At 51.6% G+C, this 27,132-nt stretch overlaps 1 protein-coding gene across 1 annotated transcript in view; it reads right to left on the bottom strand.

Annotated features, from left to right (window-relative positions):
• Positions 1-27,132, bottom strand: part of ADCY2 (adenylate cyclase 2) — a 413,634-nt gene that overhangs the window by 8,126 nt on the left and 378,376 nt on the right. Inside the window, exons 20-23 of the mRNA XM_059416859.1 lie at positions 25,234-25,392; positions 16,433-16,579; positions 14,751-14,858; positions 914-1,028 (exon numbers count right to left, since the gene is read on the bottom strand). Of these exons, the coding sequence (XP_059272842.1) occupies positions 914-1,028; positions 14,751-14,858; positions 16,433-16,579; positions 25,234-25,392 (529 nt within the window). The remainder of the gene's footprint in view (positions 1-913; positions 1,029-14,750; positions 14,859-16,432; positions 16,580-25,233; positions 25,393-27,132) is intronic.

Here is a 27,132-nt window from a genome sequence, read left to right as displayed (position 1 = left end):
GCGCTGAGGGCTCAAAGCACACTTTTTATGTGTATAGACGTTTGAAAAACGCAAGTAAGCGTGAAACATGCTCATGAGTCAACTTAAAGTAAGGGAAGAACTTACTAGCAAACGTTAGAAATTTAGAAAGAATTTAAGTGTTTTAAAGAATTTTAAAGAAATACTTTTAGACAAAGTTGGCTTGAATATGCAATCAGAAAAGCTGTGGGTATTTCAGAACCTGGGACACATGTTTAGGGTTCTTGGAGGTTGTGACCCCCAGGGGTGTGTGACTATTTCAACAATTCTAAGATGCCTTAAAAAAAAAAAAAAATATATATATATATATATATATATATATATATATATATTTACATCACAATAAAATTATAATTTACATTACAATTACATTATAAAATATATAAATATATATTAAAATACATATTTATATATAACTATATTGAACTATATTAAATGTTATTAAATATATTTAGATATTTAAATATAAATAATAAAAGTTTTGGATCTCCAAGCCTGGATGCATCTCCCAGCCCATGGCAGGTGCTGATTTCATTGGCAGGGGTCCCTAAACTCATGGGGTGGCTTACAGTCGATGCTGTGCCGCCGGCCTAAGGCCGCACGCAGGGCTTGCAGAGGGACCCTGGCCGCAGGGGTGAGGCAGCGCGGCTGGAATGCAGCGGGAGGACCTGTCAGCGCTCACAGCCGGGCTCCTACCAAAGGCCCTTTTGTCTTCTAATTTGTACAAAAGCGTCTCAGGGGCTCCTCACTTCCCTGAACCTCCCCGCCCCCCATCCGGCCCTCCTGCCCCTCAGACGCAGGGCTTGGCTCTCCCCGGACCCTCCCCAGCCGGACCCTCCCCAGCCGGTCCCCCGCCGAGCCGCGGCCACAGCTGCGGGATGGTCCCAGCACGTACCGACGCGCAGCTTGAAGTCGTTGAAGGAGTGCTTGTTGATGGCGTCCAGCTTGGCCACCAGCGCAAAGGCGAACTCCACCATGGTGCCGATGTGCATGTACTGCCGCTCGGGCTCCTGGATGGATACAAATATTTAAATATTTATATTTAAATATCTAAATATGTATATGTGGTCCGTATACACTATGGACGGAAGCAGCAGGGGTGGGGGTTAGAGCTCAAGGGGCAGGAAGACAGTCCCTGGGTCGCAAGGCGGGCTCCCGTCAGGAAGAATGCCCCAGTCCTGTGGGGTTTACCCCCCGCCCGAGGAGGCCTTGTGCCCCCATTCATTTCTGTGGCCGTAGGAGACCTGAGACCTAGGAGACACGGAGCACCCAGACAGACACCCAGACAGAAGACTGCCAGGAGAGCTGGCTCTTGGATCCCCGCTGCCTCCCACACCCATCTCCCCGCCTTCTCCACCGGGCTGGGGCCTCCTGTGGGACTGACCAACGCGAGGGGCCAGGGAGGGTCCGGGGGTGCAGGGGGGAGGGCTGGGTCCATTCCTCCTCTTCCCCACTCCACACCCGCCACAGCTCCCTCCGGTTCTGGAAACACCACATCTTCCTTTTGCCCTGATAGGAGAGGGGTGCTCTGTGTCCACCCAAATTCATAACCTCCAATACCTCAAAATTTGTATTTGGAGATTTTTACCTCCGTCATTAAAGAGGGGATTAAGAACAACTCCCCTATGACCCTGCCTTTGCACTCCTGGGTATTTACCCCAAAGATACAGATGTCGTGAAAAGAAGGGCCATCTGTACCCCAATGTTTATAGCAGCAACGGCCATGGTGGCCAAACTGTGGAAAGAACCAAGATGCCCTTTCAACGGATGAATGGATAAGGAAGATGTGGTCCATATACACTATGGGGTATGATGCCTCCATCAGAAAGGATGAATACCCAACTTTTGTAGCAACATGGACGGGACTGGAAGAGATGATGCTGAGTGAAATAAGTCAAGCAGAGAGAGTCAATTATCATATGGTTTCACTTATTTGTGGAGCATAACAAATAGCACGGAGGACAAGGGGAGATGGAGAGGAGAAGGGAGTTGGGGTAAATTGGAAGGGGAGGTGAGTCATGAGAGACTATGGCCTCTGAAAAACAACCTGAGGGATTTGAAGGGGCAGGGGGTGGGAGGTCGGGGTACCAGGTGGTGGGTATTAGAGAGGGCACGGGCTGCATGGAGCACTGGGTGTGGTGAAAAAATAATGAATACTGTTATGCTGAAAATAAATAAAAAATAAATTTAAAAATAAAAAAAAGAGGGGATTAAGATTAAATTGGGTCATTGGTATGACTTATCCAGTATGACACGTGTGCTTCGAAAAAGGAGACGGAGACACAGACACATGAGCGGGCCCCACAAAGACACGGGGAAGAGGGTGTCTACACAGCGAGGATAGAGGCCTCCAAAGAAACCAACCCCATCAGTGCCTCGGCCTCTGACCTGCAGGCTGGAGAACTGGGAGACAACAGATTTCTGTTGCTTAAGCCTCCAGTCTGTGGTGCTCTGTGACGGCAGAACCCTAGCCGACCAACACAGGGCGACGACTCCCTGCCTTCCCGGCCCCGGGCGATTTCTCATCTCTTGAGGAACAGTCATCACACATCACACAGAGAGAGCCGAAGGAAAGGACAAGTTCAAGGTTTCCAATGAAGGTAAGTGGGAATGTCTATTCCTATTTGCTATTAACTTATATTTGTGACTATTAACTCATATTTGTTAATTTATATTCACAATGAATTTCTAACACCTAATTATGTTTGTAATTCCTTTTGGAGATCATCTTTCTAATATTTCTATTTTTGGTTACATTTTAAACACTGACTCTCTATTAGCATACATACATAATTCATAAAATGTATTCCATGTCCTGAAGTTTCCCGCTGCCCCAATACTGATTAGGGGCATCAGAATGTGGGGTGACATGTAGACCCAGCCCCGTCCACTGGATCTGCCCAGCATCTGGGGCTCGTGGTTCTCCGGTGTCCGTCTCAGCACGAGAATCAGCGCGGTCTTTCATGTCCGTCACTAGCCTGTGAGCTCCCCAAGAGCAGACTGTCTTCTGTTACTCGGTGTCTCCCCAGCATGGCAGTGTGTGGTCCAGGAGCAGCACCCGATGCCTGGTCATCGAGGGACTGTGCTTACACTGCCTGGCGTGGAGCCAAGAGGAAATGTCTGGGAGGAACCGAGAGCATCGTCAAGCTTTGGGGGGAGGTCGAGGCCAAGGGATGCTCACTGGGGTGGGGGGTCCTATGTCCAGGAGCGGCCATTCATACATCCCTGAAGTGGGAGAGGGCTCTGAGGGAAGAAGAACACATGGGATATTCAAGCAGGGATGGGGGGTGGGCCTCACTCGGCTGGGGACAGAGGAGGAAACCAGTAAGGACACTAGGAATCCCTGCGATAAAAGCAGGAGAGGTGGGCCTTTGTGGAGCTCAGGTGGCGACTTCCGGGACACGTGCTGGATCCTCTGGGCCCCAGGGGAGCTCCGTCAGAGACAGAGAGAGCTCTCCAGAAGGTCAAAGGGGAGGTCCCTGGTGAACGGGGAGGGGAGAGCCCCCCCCATGCAGGGCGGAGATAAAAACCAGCTCTGAGGCTCTCCGTAGGGATGATGGGGCAGGACGGTGGAGGCAGTGGACGTAGCATATTCGAGGTGACAGGGAAGTGGGGAAAACCAAGGCCAAAGGACAAAGGAAAATGGCAGCAGAGTCACTCCATGAGTCCACGTGTTTCAGGGACCGGAGTCGGGAAGGCTAGCACTGGGCAGGTCCGTTGCCGTGGGCCCTGCTGACACCTGGGCCGGGTCATTCCTTGTCCTGGGGGACTCTGTCCACAGAGGCCAACAGTGACAGGACGGCTGCCTTCCAGGAATGACAGCCCAAAAGATGTTGCCTGATGTCCCTTCGGGGGCAAACCTCCCCCCCTGACCCAAGACCACTGTGCTCGATCATCTGAACGTGAGCAGGAAAGAGGGTCCATTCTTGGTTCAGAAGAAAATCTTCCACTCATGAATTCTGTCCTTCTAGAGAAAGACCAATAAAACCTTACATGAATTCTGTCCTTCTAGAGAAAGACCAATAAAACCTTACATGAATGCTGTCCTTCTAGAGAAAGACCAATAAAACCTTACATGAATGCTGTCCTTCTAGAGAAAGACCAATAAAACCTTACTGGCACCGTAAATCCTTAACTTGGAACGTGCGAGGAAATGCAAACAGCTTCAACAGCCGGAACCGGGGGACGGACGGTCAGTGGATGTCGGCGAGGTCGGCGAGGACGCGGTCATTCCTTCAGACGGTGCGGCGCTTCCGTCCGTGCTCCAATGCCTCCTGTCTCATGACCCCCAGGGAAGGCGTGATTTGGAGGTTCACGCAGTCCCCCGGAGACATCATGCCCTGAACAGGGAGCACGAACTCAACAGGGAGCTCGAAATCAATAGGCAGAATCCCGTGTCACTGACATCACCGCTGTCCCAGCAAGGAGCACAGATTTGCAGGGGCGGGGCCGGGGGGGTGACATGGTTTGCTGCCACCGAACGGCGGCGCAGCAAACCCCTCGCCGAGGAATTATCACCCGATCTGTTTTCACGCGGTGGGCTTAAGCTGGAGGTTTCCATGACCTCGGTGATGAATGGAGAGACCAAGTCCGGGGAGTGGGTTTAAATCCAATGTCGATAACTCATTTGGGCTTAGTAAGTCCTTGAAAAAAATGACGCTCAATCTTTATGCTCAGAGCTCAGTTCATTTCAAAAAATCCTTAAACTGAGCTTTTGATAAATATTTGATGACAGTATAAAGCAGCTCTTTCTCCCACGATCAAAATGATTTCTCTCAGATGTCTCCAAGTATTTAAGCGACTTCCAGTGACACGGCAAGGAGGTGCATTCCGTACCCCAGAACCCATCTTGGAAGCTGTTTGCTTTGGAAATTCCACCAGCCAGGAACGCCGCTTAAAGCACATGTATGTTTATCGTGGTCATTGTATGACCCACGTGACCGTACACCCCGGGCTCATGCTTTAGGCTGAAATTCACACACGCCTCCTCTCGAGACCGCTCTTTTCTCCTCACCGTCTCCCACCCGTCACAAACTCACGGAGCACCTGCTGTGGGGGCATCTGTCTGCTGCTGAAGGGTCAGAACGACCGTCTAAGAGCTTTCTCCCCTGCGAGATTTTTTTTTTTTTAAAACATTTTATTTATTTATTTGACAGAGATCACAAGCAGGCAGAGGCAGGTAGAAAGAGAGAGAGGAGGAAGCAGGCTCCCCGCTGAGCAGAGAGCCCGATGCGGGGCTCGATCCCAGGACCCTGAGATCATGACCTGAGCTGAAGGCAGAGGCTTTAACCCACTGAGCCACCCAGGCGCCCCTCCCCTGGGAGATCTGGATGAGACCTTGCATTCTCGAAAGGGAAGGTCTGCTCCGTCCCACGTGGGCTGATCATCACAGGCTGGGGATGGGCTCTCATGTGGTGGCTCTGACCACCCGAGTGTCCAGTATCTGTCGGACCTGTCAGGTACCTGGGACTCCCAGCTTCCCAGTGTTAACCAGAACTCCAAGGCGGAAACACACATTTGGGGAAAGCGGCCTGACTGCTAGGCCATCCGAATCTCCGGAACTTGGATTCAGGTGGGCTCTCACTCTTTTCCACCAGTCTCACTTTCCAGGGAACACAGTTTATTGAAATGCACATTACACAATGTTCTGGAAGCACCCCCCACCCCACCCTCCCGTTTTAAACCATTTCCTAAGAGGAAGTTAGTTACCAAGCACAGCGCTCACCATGGAGCCACTGTCATGGTTATGAGAGCGTGTACCCCAGGCCTGGTTTTCAGGTACATTAATGAATGAGGGACACGATTGTCCCTATGAGCACTGGGACACGTAGGTTCTGTCCTGGCTGCTGGAGATGTCTGAATAATTGTGAGCAACATCAACATCGTTGCTTGTGTATTTAATCCTCACAGGGAGTCCCATGAAGGACTTCCTGTCTTTATCCCCGTTATGCAGACGGGGAAAGAGAGACCCTGGATGGTTAAAAACTGGCACAGGCGGCAGACCGGGCGTCCGACTCCAGGCCTCATCTTAGCTGCCACGTGGCCGCCCTCCTCGCGCGCATCGAGACTGTGGCGGGACCTTGGAGGTTTGCATTTTGTGTCCCATCTTCATATTTGTGTTGCATCTTTGACTTTCCTTCCAGTTTAGCTTATTAATTTTAAAACTTTCGCATCACATTCATTTTTGTGAGCTTCCTCAGGGACAGGTTTACGTGAAATCTGCACAAACAGGTCGACAAACAGGTAAGCGGTCTTCCGTGATCGTCTTGCTGGTCAATGGTGGCGGGAGGGTTGGATGAGGAGTCCGAGAGGCACTCAGCTGGTGGGGAGCTGGCCCCAGGAACGGCTGGTTAACGGCTCTGGAACTAGCCATGCGGGTGGCTGGAGCTGTACTTGGCGACCATAGTGCACACCCAAACGGTGTGTCCAAAACTAATACGATTATTTCATCTCCCCAAGGATAGCTCTCACTCTTGACTCTCCTGCTCTGCTAACGGCGTCATCGATCGCAGATCGCTGTATCAGAAGCCGGAGGTGCTGGCAGCTTGGCCTTCTGTGCGGCCGGCCCTCTCCCCGCCCAGCCCCCAGTTCCTACGTCTGCCTCCCCTGGGCTCCCTCCTGCCACTCATGTCTTCCTTTATTTCCCCGGGACCAGCATTAACACTCTGACCGTCCACTGCCTGTCTGAAAGCAGGACGTTCCCCCAAATGACTGCCGATACCTTTGGTCCGGCAACCTTGGGTTCAGCCCCAGGTCCTGTTACCATCAGCTGTGTGGCCTTGGCTGAGTCATTTAACTTCTCTGGGTGTCGGTTTCCTCATCTGTGATGGGACAGTAACTGCCTGTCTCCTAGGGTTGTGGGCAGGGTGAAATGAAGTGGTTAAATGAATTCAGGCTGTATCCCCGGGGCTCAGGATTTATTTCCTTTCTTTTATGATGGTTTAGAGAAGCATGTCGCTCTGCTTGACGAGAAAATCATCTAGGAGGAAAATGTCGGTCAGAAACTGTCTTATGCCCCAGTGTAGAACTTTCTCCCTTTGCACACACGGAGCATCCTACAGAGATGTATGCCTTTGGCAATGACCGAGCATCTGACATCTCCCGAGTCTTTGAGATTCCCAGTCTATTCCATGAAGATCAATGGTCTGGTTTCTTTCAGTCTTCAGTTTCCTGTCAGTAGCATGAAAGTGGGAAGACATTTCTCTCTGCTTACAACACATCATGGGAGCTGATGTTTGTACAAAAATACACAGCAGAGACCCGAACTATTTTCTCCTTTTCCAGTAAAGGAGACGATGGTTATTGGTTTCGACAGGTGCTTGAGCTACAGTGACACTGCGGCAGAAAGTCTCAGAGTGACCCCTCACTTCTTCCTCAGTCAATTTTTTTTTAAAGATTTTATTTATTTATTTGACAGGTAGAGATCACAGGCAGGCAGAGAGGCAGGCAGAGAGAGAGGAAGGGAAGCAGGCTCCCTGCTGAGCAGAGAGCCCGATGCGGGACTCGATCCCAGGACCCTGAGATCATGACCTGAGCCGAAGGCAGAGGCTTTAACCCACTGAGCCACCCAGGTGTCCCTTCCCCAGTCAATTTTGCAAAGCCCCTCCGCTATGGACTGAATGTGTCCCCTCAAAATTCCTGTGTTGAAGCCTGAGCGCTGGTGTGATGGATTAGGAGGGGGGGCCTCTGGGCGGTGGCTAGGTCACATGGTGGGGGGGGGCTTATGATGGGATTAGTGCCCTCACGTGCAGGGGCTGGGTACAGCTTGCTTCCTCTCCCTGTCTTCCACCATGTGACAGACAGCCATCAGCAAACCGGCAGGAGGGTCCCCACCAGACACCTGATCTGCCGCTGCCTTGGTCTTGGCTATACCAGCTTCCAGAATTGCGATAAATAAATGTTGTCACCCAGCCTCTGGCCGTTTGTTAGGGCGGCCTGGGCTGGCGGAGGTGGCCTCCAGTATTGCACGGCACCCAGCACTGAGACTGGTTGCACATGTGCCATTCCTGGGCTGTAAACTCCGGAGGGCGGTTCCAGAGGAGTCGGCCATCAGCAAGGAGCTGTCACCCGCGCCAGTGGGGAAAGGAAGCATCCGCTGGATGTCCCACCAGCTAAATCTAGACCCACCCAGCCAGAGACGGAGCCATTAACCCGAGTCCGTGAAGGCGGAAGGAAAACATTTCTTGCTCATGGCTTTGCGGGCAGCTCAGTGTCCCTAACACACTGCGTGAGCCGGTACAGGAGTCTCCCGGATGGATCCCCAGGAGCCTGGGATCTGATCTGGGGGACGGGGGGAGCCGAAAATTGGAGAAACGTTTGTGCTTGCCGACAGCGGTGTCTCTATAGGGCGAACTTGGCAAGACCCAGATGTGGCAAAAGGCGGTGTTAGTAACTGTCCTCAAGCTGCAACCCTGGGTCGGCCGGTGCATTTGTGTGGATACAACAAATAAACGACTACCTTTACTTTTATAAGTTTTTAAAATCAGGTTAATTTTTATAGAAATAAATAATTCAATAGATTAATTTTAAAAATTTCTCTCTGCTTGACTTATTTCACTCATCATAATCTCTTCCAGTCCCGTCCATGTTGCTACAAAAGTTGGGTATTCGTCCTTTCTGATGGAGGCATCATACTCCATCGTGTATATGGACCACATCTTCCTTATCCATTCGTCCGTTGAAGGGCATCTTGGCTCTTCCCACAGTTTGGTCACCGTGGCCATTGCTGCTATAAACATTGGGGTACAGATGGCCCTTCTTTTCACTACATCTGTATCTTTGGGGTAAATACCCAGTAGTGCAATTGCGGGGTCCTAGGGAAGTTCTATTTTTAATTTCTTAAGGAATCTCCACACTGTACTCCAAAGTGGCTGCAGCAACTTGCATTCCCACCAACAGTGTAAGAGGGTTCCCCTTTCTCCCCATCCTCTCCAACACATGTGGTTTACTGTCTTGTTAATTTTGGTGGTTTTGATTATCATATGGTTTTACTTACTTGTGGAGCATAAGGAATAACATGGAGGACATCAGGAGAAGGACAGGAGAAGTGAATTGGGAGAAACTGGAGGGGGAGACGAAGCGTGAGAGACCATGGAGTCTGAGAAACAAATTGAGGGTTTTGGACGGGAGGGGGGAGGGGTATAGGTGAGCCTGGTGGTGGGTATTCAGGAGGGCACGGATGGCATGGACCACTGGGTGTGGTGCATAAACAATGAATCTTGGAACACTGAAGAAATAAAATGAAGTTAAAAAATTAAAAAAAAAGAATAATTAAAAAGAGAGTGAGACGACAAATGCTTTATAAAATGGTAGTCCCCCTACCATGGAAGAGCGTAAGAGCTTCCAGGACCCCTCTCTGCTTCTCCCCTGCCTATGTTTTCTAGTACTACAAATTGATTCTTTTCAAAGCACTGCTGGCCACGGGTCTCAATCTACTTGAGACCGAGAAGGAGAGCTGGAGGTCTGGCTTACTACAGCAGTAATATAATCAAAGCAAGAATTTGAATGAAAGTTCATTCCTGTATTTAGGGTTCAACATATCTAAGTTCTTTTTTTTATTTTTTAAGGTTTTATTTATTTATTTGACACAGAGAGAGAAAGAGCACAAGCAGGGGGAGCGGCAGGCAGAGGGAGAGGGAGAAGCAGGCTCGCTGCCGAGCAAGGAGCCCGATGTGGGACTCGATCCCAGGGTCTTGGGATCATGACCTGAGCTGAAGGCAGATGTTTAACTGAATGAGCCACCCAGGTGCCCCTCAACTTATCTAAGTTCTTAATAATATTTGTTTGAAAAAGATCCGAACGATATACACCATGGCTAAGACCAGAGAAAGCCCAATCCTTGCCTAGGGCGTGCAGGATGGACTTCCTCTGGGATCCAGGCCCTCGCCGCGGACGCGGAGCGGTGCGGGCCCAGGAGGCAGCGGAGGGAAGGAGGTCCCACGGCGTGGCGTGGCGTGGCGGTGCCGAGAGCACACGGGGCCTCCGGGAAGCAGCTGCTTCCATGTCCCAGTTGCCGACTATTGTCTTCAGGGATGAGGATCAGGTAGATAAGCTACCAAGTGTCGGGAGAATTGGAAATGATTTTTTTTTTTTAAGTAAAATGTCCTTTTTCTAAGAACAATACCCTGTAAGTCAAGAAGAGCATACTTGTACCCACAATGTACTCTCAGGGCTTCCGGGGTGAAGGCCATGGCAGGAGCAAGTGGGAGGCTTTGCAGCTGTGCAGCCTGGAAGCAGATGGGGGGGGGGGGTTCCTGGCAGTGAAGGGAAGGGTCCCCGGCTTCCCTCACAGCCCATGTGTTTCTCAGGCGCACGTCCGTGGGGGGATGAGTGCGGTTAGAACGCCGGCCCATTCTCAGTCTAACGCTTCACTTTCTGACAAGCCCCTGCTTCCTTCGAGAACAACAGTCAGCGGTCATGCATAAGGCAACCAACTACTCAGTCTCATCGTCTTCAAGCTTAAACAGAGAATGCACTGTTTCATTTAAAAATATGAACGAAGCAAAACAAAGGCAGACACAAGAGCCGTGCTCTGACCAGGTGCGGACAGGCTGCTGGGTCTGTGCAGGTCCCTGTGCGGCCGCCATGGGGAGGAAACAAGAGGGAACCGAGGAACACGAGCTCAATTTCACGCGGCTCTTCTCCAGGTAACTTTGCCTCTTCTCGGATTTAAGAAAAGCACCTTAATCCTTGATCAACCTGATACATTTTGCAAATTGAATGTCTTTTGTTGTCAAACTAAATATTTGGCTAAAGAATGAAGAGAAAGGGTTTTTTTCTTGACTTAGAACTAGAAAGACAAGTAGATAGGTTACAGGCAGGTTACAAAAGGCATAAGAGAATGTTCATTTCTTGGAAAAATAAAATATCCACATTGATACGTATCACATGTGATACGCCCCTCACCCCAATCAAAGGTCATGCACTTTCCTTGCAGAAGACCTGAGCTGCAGTTCAAAGTGTTTCTAGGATGACCTTATTGAGTTCTAATTCAGTGCCCTGCATAAACACAGCTCACACGGAGTAAACAGCCGCGTGGACCTGACGGCATATCCACTGCATTTATGTCCCAAACCCTTCTAACCGTTCTGCGGAGGCAGCAATGGCCCTGTGCAGAGCCGAGCGCGAGTCACAACTGGGTCATTACGGCTGTCAGCCGTGCCACCTGCTCTGGCCACGCAGTATTCTGTGGATGAAACGGGCCAGCTCCCCATTTTACGTGAGGAAACGGGGGGGGGGGGGCAGATAGCTCAGCTATTGTAGGACGTCACGAGCGGTCTCACGGGACAGTCACGCTCTTTCCGCACCACCACGCGGGCCATCGACACTTGGGACAGAGTGGGGCCTGGGAAGAAGTCAGGAAGCAGCTCGCGGGGAGCTGAGCAGGCCGGTTTAGGGCCGGGGGTGGATGAGGGCAGGAGGGATGGGGCCTGCGGGGCAGGGAAGGGGTGTCAAGGTCAGGCAGGGGCCGCAGAGACCGAGGGGTTCAGACTGGACCTCGGCGTGCGGCTGTGAACGTGGTGCGGGCGGGGGGGATGGTGCGGAGAAGGAGCCGAGGGACCCAGGGCCCCGGAGCAGCGGGTGAGCCCTGCCCGGAGCGGACGGCCCTGCTCTGTCGCCACTTGTTCTCTCTGTGCCCTTGGGCCAGTTACTGCTCTGCTGTGCCTCCGTTTCTCCTCCTCCATCTAGGACGTGGGTGGTTGCGGGGGGATCTGTTAGGCTTGCTTAAAGCAGACCCAGGAGGTATTTCAGTAAGTTCACAAACGTCACGGGGAGAAAGCAGTGGGTTTCCACCAGCAGGAGCAGGTCCCTGAAACAGGGAAGGAAGCCAAGTGCCATCCTGAGCAGGAAGGTGGGCACGTGCTCCACCCTCCAGGGAACAAAGCCAGGTCAACGCTGGGCACAGCGCCCCCTGCTGGGGATCTCGGCGGCGGGGGGTGGGGGGGATACCACCTCCCAAGAAGAGGCTGTGGGACTCCGGCCCTCCACAGGGACCTGGAAACGCAGGCCTGGCCCATGTCCGGATGGCGATGATGCGGCTGGCGGGGGCGGACTCTGCAGGGGGATGGATCACGGATCAATTATGGGGGAGGCCCTTGACAGAGACGCGGTGTCGGGGTCTGCGAGAGAGAGACCCCAGGCAGCAGGCAGCCCAGCGACGGACCGGAGGCTAAGGAGGAAGGGCTTCTAGGTGGAGGTGACCACCGGCTCAATCAGAGGCCGCAGACAGGACTCTGAGAGTAAGTGTGCGGGGCACACGACCCGACTTGGGTTCTGGAATGTGGAAGTGCTTCCTGGTGTTCAAGAGTGGGATTTACGGTGTCGGGGCTCAAGAGGGTGAGGGAGGAGGGGACGGGCAGAGTAAGGACTCTCTGCCACAGAGTGCGCCTGAGGGCAGGGAGAGACCCTGGCGAGCCAGCGTCCGGGGAGGCAGAGCACGACACGTCCGGCTTTAGGGGGTGATGGGGGGCGCGTCCACCCTACAGCCCCAGCGCTGAATGGGTTCTCACGCAGCAGCATCTCTGAGAATCTCCACTCTGAGCCTCCGCCAAAGGGGACCTAAGGTCTGTTGGTGACCTAAGGTCTGGAGTGGGTGCAGTCAGGTCACGGACCCTGAAAGGCTCACCAGGGCAGATTGGCCTGCGAGGCCTCAGGAACAGGGTTGGGATGAGGTGACGTGAATGGGGGACCCCCCTTTAGGCACAGAATTTTCAGGAGGTGGCAAAAAGCTCAACAATCAGGATAAATGACATCCTCGTGCGATAGTTTGAAAATAAAAATGAATGCAGAAAAATCCAGAATGAACTAAAATATCAAAACTTGAAATAAAGGTAAATATGTGGAACGAATTGTTTCCTGCCAAAATTCCTATCTTGAAGCCTTAAAACCCTCTCCCCAAGATCTCTTTCTCTCTGTCTCTGCCCTGCGAGGACACAGTCAGAAGGGGGCCGTTACCAGCAGGAAGAGGGCGTTCGCCAGCCCCGTATCCTGCAGGATCGCGACATTGGGCTTGCAGACTCCAGAGCCACGAGGCAGGCCACATCTGCTCTTTGAGCCCCTCCAACGGTGGTGGTCTCTTACCGCGGCCCTCGCGGACTAAGACAGTAAGTGCCCAACACCTCACAGCCTCAGGCAAGAGGAGAAGGTCCCTTCCTGTAGGTAACTTTTCCCATAACATCAAAGGTGCTCAAAAAGTATAAGTTTGCTTCCATTATAGCCAGGAAAATAAAATGATCATCAGTTCTGTTTTTGGTATAATTAAGGTAATTCAAGATAATGTCTGGGCGTCTGGATGGCTCAGTCAGTTCAGCGTCTGCTTTCGGCTCAGATCATGATCCCAGGGTTCTAGGATCGAGCCCCGTTCAGGGCTCCCTGCTCAGCTTCTCCTCCCCCGCCTGCTGGTCTGCCTGCTTGTGCTCTCTCCCTCTCAAATAAATAAAATATTTAAAAAAGTTATACATTTTCATACCTCTATCTTATAATTTTCCAATACTGTAATGTTCTGTCAATAAAAATCTAATTATTAAAAATACACAATACCATGTATGTTGGGCTACACATTTCTTCTTTTGCCTCTGACACCAAGATGGCTTGGGAAGGCACTACTCAGAACCCAAGGTAAGAGTCTTCTAAGGTTTCATTTATTGCTCATATATTTTACTTTTTAATATTTTATATTATTTTACATATTATATTATATTATTATATACGATATATATTAATATATTACTTTATATTTTATGTTATTTATATTTTATATTATTTTTTCTATTTTACTTTTTAAATTTTACTTTTCCTTATTACTAAAGTAACGCTTACCTATTAAAAAAATAATAATCTGGAAGCAAACACCCAAGGAGAAGAGCAAATGGAGTGAGTTGGGAGACTGTTAGCATCACCAGTCAGTCAGAGGGTTCACGCTCCAGCCTCTGCCCATGAATATTGAGGGAAAGGAGCAGAGGGAGCTCTGTTCAGCATGCTGCTGCTTCTCTGTCCCTCTCTGGCCCCATCCAGTCTGTGGGAGGGGTTGTGGGGGAGGGAGAGAGCAGATGGGCTCAGCCCTGGTTTCTTGGGAGGACTCGGCCTGCCTCCAGCAAGCTGTGCTCTGCTAAGTTCTGTTCCTCTGAGTTGCACCCACCACCTCTGTCTCCACAGCAAACCTGTCCTGGAGCCATCAGGGAGCCCACTGTCCTAAAAGGGAGGGGGTTCTTGTTTACTGAACCACAAGTGACACAGCATATCTACACACACACACACACACACACACACACACACACACACACACAGAGAAACAAAACACAACATAACAGAAAACCCCCTCAAAACTACAGTTACTCAATTTTGCCCCAACCACCTTCTCAACCAAATTTCTCAGTGGTCAGAGTGGTTTTTGGACCACATCAGTTTTAATCAAAAGACCAGGAGCCAACTCTAATGAGTCATCCTAAAATAAACAGCTCTAATCTTCTACCCTTTGTTGTATATTTATCTGGTATCAAGCAGCTGCCAGACGGGTTGTTTTTTCCTACCCCTGCTGACCAGAGAAAGGAATTCTGTGAACAGACCCTGAGAAGCCTCTGGAATCTCTTTTTCTCATTGGGTCTTGATCACTGAGGTTTAGGTTGTACGCACAGTACAGTTTCTGAGTCAGCACATGGCCGTTTGGGCCCCAGGGAGGGTCTATGGGTGGAGCTGAGGCTCCATGTGCTGTTGGGGGGCTGATATGTCTGTACCTGGGTGTGCTCCTGGCTAGGCACGGCGCTCAGACCCGTCGCTGCCATGTATGTGCTGCCAATGGTCTTGATCTTTTCAACTCCACTGAATTTCGGCTTGGACAGCAGCTGGAAAGCAGAGACAAGCATTCAGTGACTTAACTGGGTGCACTTTCTAAAGACAGTCTCAAACTCTAGTTCACGATTTTAGAAATACAACTTATTTCAACCACTGCTTACTCACACTTTGACCTTGGGCTTGGTTGAGAAAGAACACTTTATATGCTCCATAAAGACAGTGTCCTTGGATGGAAATGCAGTATAATGTTTTACTTCCAATTAACATGAATTAGCTTTTAAAATCTGCCAGTGAAGAAACTAGGATAAATTACAGTGCATGGCCTCAAATAAATTTCCCACGCTGGGTTTGAAAGGCTTAGCACAAACATGATTCAGTGGGGGGAGGTCTTCTGTGCATGGGGAGGGTGATTTATGACCAATTATAATGCTGAGAACTGGCTTTTTCCTCTGAGCTCTAGATGTAAGGGGAAGAATGATCTAGAATGTCTCCTCTCATTAGCTCTGACCTGAATATTTCTTGTTCAAGTTTCTGATATCAGTTACCAGCTTCCTACTGGCCTCCTCCCCATCCAAGTACATTGGGACTTGTGGTGGGTTGGAGAATAGGTAAAAATAGGAGCAGAAGCTGTAGGAAAGAGAAGGGTAGAGAGGGGAAGGGAAGGAAACTCTGAAAGATGCTGTCTGCCTCTGCTCAGGAGGACAATGGGACCAACTGAGGGCTGGGAACATCTTGACCCTTTTTTGGCAGTCTGGCTTTTGGGCATACCAGTGGGAATCTCTACTTGCCATGACTTCACTGTTAAGTCTTGAGTCAACCTCATAGACACAATGGTGGGTACATAAAAATGTACAGGTCACACAGGACATTTAGAAGGTTGGCCTGAAACCATCATATCACATCAGTAATTTCATCACTGTATTTCAAAGTTCCATGGATCCTGATGAACCTAGTTCATGTACGTCAATTTTGCTATATTTAGCTTGATATCTGTAAGAATATCTGTAGCAACATCCTTAAAACCACAAGTGTGTTTGTTCTTACCAGAAAACAAAACACATTATTCTCTGTGTAGGCAGAATACTGGAAATTGAAAAATGACAACTATTTCAAATTCTGAAGCATATACTTTGTCCCTTCTAAGATATGTTATCCCTCATACAGACTGCTTTTTCAGTAACAAAGCATATCATCCCTGCACAATTCAAGTTGATATCTGACCTTGGAGTATGCTGAGATAGATATGCCAATAATCTACTATGATAAATACATTCATTATCTCTTTTTATATCAAGAGATAAGCAAGCATTTTCCTTGGAGCTCAAGCCTTTTGAGAAAATTCATGAGCACACTGGAAAGACATTTTATTGATATTAATTTTGGTACTTGTACCTGGGGATCATACTATCTCACAAAAAAACTGTATCTCTCTCTCCAAAATTAGTCAAGGACCGTAAGAGAGCAAAAGTCTTTCATTCTTAGCCAGCCACCAAAAATTACACCCAAAGACGTATTTCAAGATATGCCACAAGACTGGACTAACTTCCCCCGCAGTGGTCACAAGAATGCTACAGTGTGGGGCGGGGGCTACCCCACCGGGCAAGGGTAATTCTCAAGTACATACATCATCAAAGTCAGCGATGATCTCATTCAGGAGCCGAAGGCATTCCAAGCCCTCCTTGTTCACATCTGATTCCGTGTAGAATTCTTTGAAATCCGGAATAGAGGCAAACATGACGCAGACACAGTCATAGGACTGGTGGTATAAGTCCTGCCCAGGAGAAAGGGAGGCGCTGAGCACTAGGAAACCTTTTCAACAAACACACTCTGCAGGCAAGGGTTTTCTCTATGTTAGAACTGGTGAAGAAATCGCCCAGTATCCCACTCCACCTCCCCCACACCAGCCCCGAGCACATTCCAGACCGTGGCTGTTGGTGCCTGGTGAAGGGTTCTAAGGAGCAGGAGGCGGGGTCCGAGTCCTCTGTTCCCACTGCTCTATCAGCTCATCGGAGGAGTCCTTCCGGTAGAATCCCTTCTGCCACGCCCACCTCGGACCATGGCAAGACATCACAGACTTCTGACTTAGTCAAAGAGGTATCCTTTAAGCAACCGAAGGCAAACAAAACCATCTCCCAAACCAGTCTTATTGGCCTACAGTGACTTGTGATGCCTAAAATGACACCCTTTGCATTGAGGTCTTTAAGCATTTTATTCTTTAGTGTCCCCTGAAAGGAGCAGATGGAACCCATCAAGGTAATTCTCCATGACACCAGAAAGATCCAGTGAAACTCCCCAGGTTCCTTACTCACACAGAATCAAACACCAACACTATTACTCAACATAGCCCTTTGTTTTTAAGTAGAAAGAGGTTCATGTTTCTTTATCCATACACATGAATAAAATTACAATGTCTTGTCAATATAATTTTAAGGTGTTTCCATAATGTTTTCAACATACAGCCTTCAAGTTCAGTGACATGTTCAGAAAGGGAGGGTTGTTTTGTAGGCACAGAGGCTGATCCTCGGTGAGGAGCTGTCCTCCCACTGGCGCTCGCTCATCAGGGCCCACAGGTGACATGACACTGGCAGGAAGGCCAGGTGCCATGGCGGGCGCAGTGCAGCATGGGAAATACCCCTCCACCAGGGACCATGAGGAATGTTCTGTTAAACAAGATGACTGACCTCAAAGTGGAGAAAGAATGCAGGTGGCCAGGACTTCCTGTGTGCCTGTCAGGGGGAGGGAACGGACTCCGCATGGCTGTTATGACGAGCTCTGCTCTCTGGGGCACCCAGGGAGACCGCAACTTCAACAGCCCTTGTAAAGGGCTCTCAGAAGAGCCTCTCAGAAGAACCGTTCTTCTCCCACTGAGGTCTCTTAACAAACACATCAGGACAATGGCGACCCACGAAGGTCACCACAACGACTTCCTGAAAAAGCTGAAAAAAAACCCGTTGGCTTCCTGTTCTCAGGGCCAACCGCCCTGCAATGCCTTCTGCTCCTGCCTCATAATCTTCACAAAATACATGGACAATGGAATCAAGGTTTTTCTCTTCTACTCGGCTCTCAACATGGTTGTGTTGGCTCATTGTGCGGACGGTACTTTGTCGGCGGAGCTCTTTGTGAGCATCCGTGCGCTGGGAAGGCAACGTGGGGCCCGTGCGACAGGCGAGCTTAGATTCTAGTGAGTCTGATGAAGCCGGGGAGTCAGCGTACTGGGGAGCGAGAACCCGCTAGAAGCCTGTTCTAGTTAAAAATGCCAGTTTTATCAAAGAAATACGCATTTCACTGACCTCCCTACTCCTCAGGAAAAGGAGTACATCTGCAAGACAAAGGGTGTTTTCTGTCCCTGCGTGTCCCCACTGTCTGCTGACGCTGGCCCGGAGCGACAGTCTGGGGAGCGAGGATGACAGGAGGAAGGCCGGAAATGGTCAGCACTGACCCCAGCTCCTGCTGCTAGAACACTCCACAGGCTTCATTACCTTGCCCCTGGCCACCGTCCTACGAGGCTGTGCTATTATTCTCAATGTACAGAAGGGGAGACTGAGGTCGAGGGCGGTTACATTACTTTCCCAAGGTCACAGTTACCAAGTCTGATGCACACTTGACCCTTACAGATGCTACACTTTACACGTGAACCCGCATGTCCCGATGACCACGGATCGTGCGGCTGATTCAGGGGCAGTGCGGGCCTCCCACCACGTGTGCATCATGTGACCTTTTCTCCTTCCCCCGCGGTCTTGAAGGGCAGGCAGAAATGGGAGACAAGGAAACACAGCACTGAACGTGGCAGCATGGGAGAGGGTGCATATCAGACTCCGCACTGGTTTGGAGTCTGATAAAACACGTTTTATCTGTTGGAGGGAGTCTCGCATGCTATCTCATTCCGCTGTCCTCAAATAGGAATGCATGGGAGAGTCACCAACGGGTTTCTGCCCCTGACCAATGGTGTGTTTGTTTTGGGAAAGGTCCATAGGTTTTTCTGCTGTGCAGCCTTGATTATGAGCTACAGACTGAATGAGGAAATGGAAGGTCAGGGGAGTGGGGTGACCCAGCAAGGCTCCCGCTGGCCTTGGGGCCAGGACTACTCTCTAGAGCCCTGTTCTGGCACTCTGCAGGTGGTGAGTACTGCTGGGGGCTTGGGCTGCAAACCTCTCAGCCACTCTCTCTACAGAGCAGGCACTGGGAACCTCTGGGGAAACACCAAGGGTGGGCATGGGTCTCTGGCCCCATGGTCCCCAATTCGAGGCTCAAGGATTCTTCTTGAGAGCCAGGGATGCATCACCAATGGAAAGCTGCATAAATTCTCTGGAGCCAGTGACATGTGTGGAGCTTAGAACCATACCCTAAACTCATGAGAGGTCCCCTCAGGTATCTGGGTTGGGCTCGGGGCCAGAGAGGACCACGAGCTGATTGGTTGATGGCCTGTGCTTGTCTCACATTTCCAGAGGATCTGGGCATGGAGGCAGGGCAAGTGGGCAGCCTTTGAGGAGATTCTGGAATTCAGGATCTAGAATGGATGACTCTGGTTGGGCACATGGCTGCCAAGAGGCATCACTGAGCTTTACAATTAGAAATGAACTTGGGCGTCATTTCAACCCTCGCTCACATAGAACCACTCTGCCCAACAAGCTCAAGTAATTAAGACATAAGAATGAACAACTGCATCTCTGTGCCCACTGCCCCTTGCAGTTTGCTGAGTGACACCTGTTCTTCTCCTACCCAAGCCAACCCTGGACGAAGACTTGGGACAATGCTGTGACTCTTCCTGTCACTCTTGGGTGATTCAAGTCCCCCTGTCAATAATCAAAGTGCCCAGCCCAAGGAGAGATCAAAACTCGGAACCTGCACGTGAGGCTCTCCTTTAGCAGCACCGGGAAACCTGGGGGGCAAGGGGCCCCAACTGGCCTCTACACTCTCTCTTACATGTATCGACTTCGACCCTCCCCAGCGTGCTTAGTCAGGCTTTGCAGATCTCCAGGGCGCAGGCCGGGGAGGGAAGGAAGCGTCTGGCGGAGCGGGAAAGCAGTCCCTTGGCTCCATCCCGCTCCGGGGCCCTCGCGCCTGCCCATGTTGCCACGGGTCACTTAGGGACTCCCCATCGCTTCCTCCATCACTCAGCATCCCGCCCGAGCTTCCCTTGCCGTGGACGATACACTCCCTCCTGCTTGGGATCACTTTCTGCCCCAGGCTCTCCTGCTCTCACAGCTTCTCTGCTGGGGCCTGTTCCCCCTCCAGGTGGCTCTGTAGAACAGCATCCCAGAGAACCCTATGCCAACTGTCTTTCTCTTGCTCTGGCCCCGAGCAACGTTCAGCCTCCTTTGCTCTCGAGCAACGTTCAGCCTCCTTTGCTCTCCCAAGCCCCGACAGTTGCGTCCCCACCCGCAGCCCCAGCTCTCTCGGCCCAGACACTTTGATCAGCCCCTGCCCTCTGCATTTCCCACTTGTCTGGGACCTGCCTGTCACCTGTGTCCCCCAGAGGTAGGTGTTTTACCAGGATGCCACTCAGTGGTCCCAGCATAGGGTACACATGGCAGGTCCTGGCGCACGCACAAGGCTGGAGGTGAATGAAGATCCCCGGGGGCCTGACCTCTCACTACATCCTGTCCAGCAGGATGTCTAGCCTCCTGCCCGTTTGGATGCTTCCTGTGAGGGAAGGGCTGAGAATCATGCAACCAGTGTTCAGGACGAGCAAAGGGTAAATGAGCAAAGGTTTCGGTGCCCTCTCTGGAACATGGGAGCTCCTGTTGCGGGTCACAGACAGAAACTCACGCTAGCACCTGGCCTGTGTGCGTGTGAGTGTGCGCGCACGTGTGTGCACACGTGTGTGTGTGTGCGTGTGTGCACGCGTGCCCACTCTCTCACATCCTCCCCCCAGGGCCGGCTGTACGCTGGGCTTCACGCCACGTATTCGGACCCACAGATGAGCAACACAAGCCCTGCCCTAAGGGGCTCAGGGTCTAGCTGGAGAGCGCGCCCGCAGAGAACATGAGAACAAAGCCTGACTGGGGCTGCGTCCAGGCGTGGACATGTCTGCTTGGAAGCCTAGAAAATGTTCAGAACTGACACCAGCACTCAGTTTCTGAACTCCCACATCAGTGCTCTCTCCCCCTGATTCATTCCATGGCCAGGAGGACCTCCTATCCCCTACCTAACCCTGCTCCCAGTTGACCTATGTGCTAACCATGTAGCAGCTGGGTCTCCAACTGTACCTAATGCCCTAATTTATTCTGAGGTGTCAAGTAATTAGCACAAAGACCCCTCTAGCAAGCCCGGCGGCATTCTAGCCTAACTTTACAAGGAACATGGTTAGGGGGTCTGGCTGGACCACGGGGTGGCGGCGTGGGCCCATGGCTGGGAAGGACAGTGCTGTCTGCGCACCTGGTCCCCGCAGGGACATCTGGGTCCTGTTCTGATCAGGCCTCCGCTCTCCCGCAATGAGGCTGCCTGGTTCAGAATCACAAGGCTCCTTACCACCTGCAGACTTGGCAAAGGGTCCACTCAGTGACAAAACGTAGTCTTTTCAATGAGTGGTGAAAGCTAGCTTTGATGTCCGCTCAAGAGGCCTTTCGCAAAGTTCCTGCGACACAAGGGCAGTTTAAGGGCTCGGGCCGGCACACAGGGCTCTCTCCCTGAGCCTGGATGGTCTATTGCCCGGACCTGGCCAAGACCCTGGCAGCCGAGGGACAGGGAGGCGTGCAGAAGCACTAAGCAAAACAAATACCCCGCGGGAAGGAAGAGGTGCCTGTAGACACAAGCCGTCCTCTGCCCACACGCAGGGAGCACAGGTGGAAGGAACAGGTTTTCGTCAAAATCAAAACTTTAGGGGATCGTTATTGTGATTAAACCATTCTCGACTTCTGAAGGGAAATTCATTTCCTCTGAACATCCATGTGGTGGGCTGGAGAATCAGAAAGAGCTGGAAGGCTCCTTGCTAACATCGGTCCTGGCCAAGGTCATATGTCATGTTCCCAATTAATGTTCCAGAAAACCAAGCCTTGGTAATTAATGCTTATGGTGAACTGAAAGGCATGCGCCTGTCTCCCTTCCTACCACCCCTGCCTCCACAGCTGTGAAAGTAAAGCCCTGGGTCTCTGCATCCAGCAGGCGCGGGAGCTCAGCCCACCCCCCGGAGGAGGAGCTGCGGGAATCAGAATGGAGGACAAAGAGGTTACATCGGGGTTTGCTCTCCATCCTCCTCGGGCCATGTAATGGCTGGGGAAGAAGACTTCCTCAAAACGATTAATAAATTCCAGTGGGCAGTGATTCTTAAATTTTGCATAAATCTGGGGTATTTACTTACAAGATAACTAAAATTGAGTGTGGACTGCATGCCAGGCACCACTCCAAGAGCTCTGCAGGAATCACTGCTTTAAAAATCAGTCCTGGACTCGGAGAGGAAGGAGGCCTGGGTCCCACAGCTCGGAAGTGCCAGGGCAGGGACCAGACCTGGGCTCTCAGCCATGAAGCGGGGCCCAGCCCGAGGAGGAAAGCCGGCACGGGTGCAGGCGGGCCAGGCCTCTCTTCCCTTCGAGCAGCCTTGCTCCTGGGTGCAGGCCCCTCCCACGGTCCCTGTTGGTGGCTCTCTGCCATGCCTGGTCTAGAATCCACTGGAAAAGATCCCTCTCCAGGGACCGCACCATTCCACAACAGCCGGACCTCCCCCTCAGAAAGCCTTAGGGAGAGCGAGCGCTCACGCTGGGGGCATCTACTCGGCCCTGACACCTGATGGCCTTGACGGGATCCGCGCCATCAGACCGCACACAGGCCATCATCGCATGGCTGCCAAAGGCCCAGCAACAGCAGCCTGGCAGCCTGGGGTTCCGAGGCCAGGATTCCCCATCAGTGGGGTGGGGAATGGTTTCTTTTGTTCAGGGACAGTCAGGTGAGGACAAAAGGTCTGATGGGGACAGGAGAAGGCGGGCGGCCAACCTGTCAGGAAGTCAGAAGGACGAGGCAGGAGTTTGCTCTGGTTTATGCCCTTAAATGAGTCTCCTTAGAGTAACCTCGTCAGGAGTTCTGGGGGAAAAAACCTGAAAAACATGACCCCCCCCCCACTGAGACTCCCAGTGGGGTGCTCAGGACTGTTAGAAGGGGGGAGGGGTAGCGATTTTCTCTCCTGTTCCCCTGCACATGGAGCTCTGTTTTGCATTCAGGATGTTCCCCAGGAGGCTCCTCACCTGGAGAATCTCCTGCACCGAGCGTTTGGTCTTCGTCAGCCGCAGAGCACAAGCCGCCCTGGCCACTGCGCTGCCTTTGAGCACACGGGGCGGACCGTCCTGCCCTGTGAGGCCCGACAGGGGTCCCTGGAAGTTTTTAATCCTCTCGACTTAACAGCGGCAGCTTGGGTAGCTCCCCCCCCCCCCCCCCCCCCCCCCATCATTTAACCTAACGGACAAAACCTGGAGGTGCGGTACGGGAAGTCACATCTGAGGACAATCGTGTGTCCTTTGCCCCCCGACAGAGCCCCTTGCCACCCACGGCCGTGCAGCATGTCGCCAGCAGGTCAGGGACCGTCTTGCTGGCCCGAAGCTCCCAGCGTAAGATTCTGCGTGTGTCGCTCTACTGTCCTGAGCAAACTGGGCCGCCACGGCAAACACAGCGATGACGTGTGGGGATCGCGGCACAAGGAGCGAAAACCAAAGACCCCTGCTGTGGGTCTGCGGCTCCAGGGCCTGGAGCAGCCCATGGCAGTGAGTCTGGAAGGTTCTGGAACGGAGCGAGTGCCTCCTTCCCAACAGAGCTGCAGGCGGCCTGGGTCCAGGCTCTGGCTCCTGTTGGTGAGGACCAGCTGTCCTCGGGAGCCACCGGTGAGCTGGGGATTCCCTGGGGCCCAAGACAGGTTCCAAGTACACACAGGAGTGAAGGGGCCATGCATGAGGCCCCCTAAGGAATCCACTTTCCTTATCTGACAAATACAGAAACACGGCATAGGGCTGATGTCGTGACATGATTCCCACTTCGTCCCTGAAGAGTTCCCGAAATGCCCACGTGGAGAGGTAGCCTCCTGAGCCAGAATATTCTCCCTCCCTCCCTCCCCACCTCCATCCCCCCAGCCAGTTTCTAGAACTTTCTTTTCAGTTTCAGAAGCTGCTGCCTCATAGTGGTGGCCTTTCCAGACTCACACATTCATGCCAGTCTGCTTGCACACAGGAGGACGCTGTCGCCTCCAGGTGATGGGGCGGCCTCTGTCTCGTCCATCTGTGTCTGGGCCCAGCACCAGCCTGGCCACAGGGCAGGGGCGACATTCAGCACACATTGGATTTATGAGCTGAACTGAGAGCTAGGCAGACAGACAAACATGCTCTCTGTTGCTACTGAAAGCAGGTGGCTCCTTCTAACAGAAGCAGGGATGTCGTTATCTGCCAGCAGCCGGCCGACAGGTGCCGGCCGAGTGACCGCCTGCGAGAGCAGCGGGAGAAATGGACGAGTGAGTGGTCCGCAGCCACAGAAACCTGCGGTGGGACCCTGACGGGCTCGCCACGGCTGGCAGGCTTCCAGGAGAACGACAGTGATGACCTTCAGCTCCTACTCACCGCCCGATGCTTTCTACCCAACGTCAACTTCACACACGCTCCGGGGAACTACTGCTTCGAGCCTTCTCACTTGACACTGCTTTGCACCCCAGCATCCTGGAGATGTGGCTTCTCCATGGGCAAGTTCCCGCATCTGTGGGCTCCCAGACCCCTCGCCTGCTCCTGATCCCAACCGAGAACCTCCCCCAAACACGGACCGCACCTCACCTCTGAACCCCCCACAGCGCCAAACGCAGGCCTTCGCATACAGTGGTGCTCAAATATGAGTTTGCCCCCATCCGCCCGCTGACTCTTGTAAGTCAGGAACGTGAAAGAGATGTCATGACATCTGATTTCATCAGCCATTTTGACGTGACCATGACATCCTGGCCTTTCCAATTCTTTCCAATTTCCAAATTCTTTCCAATTTAAGGAACCCTTCCCTCAGACACTCCCAGAGATCGGCACTTCTACCCATTCGAGGGAGCAGACCCAAGTCTTGGACCTGCCCTCGTGCGGAGAGCGCCTCAATTCTGTGTCCTGTCTTTGAAATTCTAAGGCTCTCAAGAGGCCCTCGGGGAAGCTACGAGCTGTGGGATGCCTGCTGGAATTGTGCCGGTTAGGGAGGCGGCCCTCACACCACGGAGAGGCCACCTTTGTGACTTGCTGGGAACCCCAGAGCCTCCCGCCGCACCCTGAGAAAAACCAGGAATAAAGAGTCCACGTTCGGAGGTGAGTCTAACTCCCGGGTCCCTGCTGCCATCCCTATAAACCCGTCAACCTCGCCTCACAACGGACCCGTTGAGGCCACTAGCGGACATGTGCAGCACGCAGGTGTCCCAAGGGCCGCCGGCCTCCAGGTCCGGCCAGCAGCGGCTGGCCCTGGCCCAGCGCACCGCCCCGGGGCGCCCACCTCGTTCTTCAGGCTCCGGGCCAGGAAATGCTCCGCCACGTGCGCGGGCAGCACGTTCTCCAGCAGCACGCGGTTCAGGTTCTCCATGGTTTCTATCTCCTCCCGCTCTTTTTTGAACTTGTTCTTCCACAAGAAGTCTAACCTACAGTAATATTCACTCTGTTACAAGAGGACACAGAGGTAAAGAAACGATAGGGCATCTTGTCCTGCCAGAGAGCGGAGGTTTTCAAGAGAAAACAAAAAGAATGAAACAAAACTGAAAAAAGAACCCCCCACCCCCCCGAACGGAACGGTCTCCCTCCCTACGAAGCCCACGGCTGCCCCCGAGTCTGTCCCCGCCAACCCTTCACCTGCACTGGCACGAAAGCAAGTTTGGGAAAGAACCAGCCTTGGGGACAGGATGGGACGGGGTGGGGGGGGGTGAGCAGTGATGGCAGTGACTGGAGGCTTCTTGCAAAGTTACGATAATGAAAAGATGGCTCGCTTTATCTTTGGAGAAGAGGCATAATGGGGTATAAACAATGAATGAATGAAACATGGGAAATGCATTAGCGGAGAAAGCGCCCTGTGGCATAATTTGCAGTTAAAAAACAAGGGTGCTCATTTGTGGCAGTTTGCCTTGACTCCTTGCAAATCAGTTCTCCGCACCACAAAATTCTGAGACTAAGTATTCACTGAAAATTTCGTCTTTCTTCATTTAGAATGGCATTGTGTTTACCCAGAAGTTCGTTTGGGGATCATTTAATTAAGATGATGCCTGCTAGTAAAAATGTACGTGTTCATGCTTTATCATGTAGTGAAATTTAATGTGTGTGTGTGTGTGTGTGTGTGTTTTAACTGTTATTATTAACGTAGAGATAGAGAAGTCTGCTTCCTAGGAAAGGGTTTCTTTGATTTTGGCATTGTGTTACATCGCTATGATAGAAATGATTTTATATGGTGAAACAGCCCTAAAAGAATCCTCCTGTGAGACCAGGACCTAATGGGGTGAATTCCAGCCAAAGAGTCACTTCCTGACAAAAAAAAAAAAAAAAAAAAAAAAAAAAAAAAAAAAAAAAAAAAAAAAGCAAAGAAGAAATCAATGCTGGGGTCTGTTTTATTGGTCTGATTAACTGTATCAGAGCAGCACAAACCACACACACACAGCCTCCCATGCACAGAAGCACAAACCACACACACACAGCCTCCCATGCACAGATGGCAGCTAAGACAACTCACGTTTGGAAACCTGAAAGAACAATGATCATTCACCATTTAGGTTTGATTCAGACCACGTTACGATGTGCTCAGAAATTATTCCTCCTCCTCTGGTGGGGAATTTATTTTTACTTCGTAGAGGCTTTTTTTTTTTTTTTTTTAAGACTGCAAATGAGATATTTTTAATGTTTGTTTATATTAAACTTTTACATTAATGCCAAATCTTCCACATTCTGCACTTACAGAAATCCTGCCCTGCACTTCCTGGAAAAAGCCTGTTGCTTGGAGAATAGAGTATTTGTTTGGGTTTTGGGGGATGACTCCGTGGTGTGGCTGGTTCTAAGCTGAGATGACTTGGCAATCCCTGACGGTGGCATCGAGGAGACCCAGATGCACACTCGGGATCCGACAAAGCGACCCGGGGAGGAACCCAGGAGCGGGCAGGGCAGGCAGCAGGTCCAGCGCAGGGGACCATGTGGGGTTTCCAGGAGCCTTACTAAGGGGTGGTCAGGCCTCCCCAGTGACCGAGACCGCATCACAGGCAGCACCTGGCAAGTCTCTTATGAAAGGGACAGCGATGCTTTGGGACCAGCTTCCCTGGACTGAAAGCAACATTCCGGCAGGTGCTCACCTCCCACCTCCCCAGGGCTTCTGCTAGAGGACCCGCTCCTTGAAGGACAAGCCCATGAGAAACTCACAGAG

This window comes from Mustela nigripes, chromosome 12 (assembly GCF_022355385.1).
Source record: "Mustela nigripes isolate SB6536 chromosome 12, MUSNIG.SB6536, whole genome shotgun sequence".
Lineage (NCBI taxonomy): Eukaryota > Metazoa > Chordata > Mammalia > Carnivora > Mustelidae > Mustela > Mustela nigripes.
This window is presented reverse-complemented; position numbering and strand designations above follow the sequence as displayed.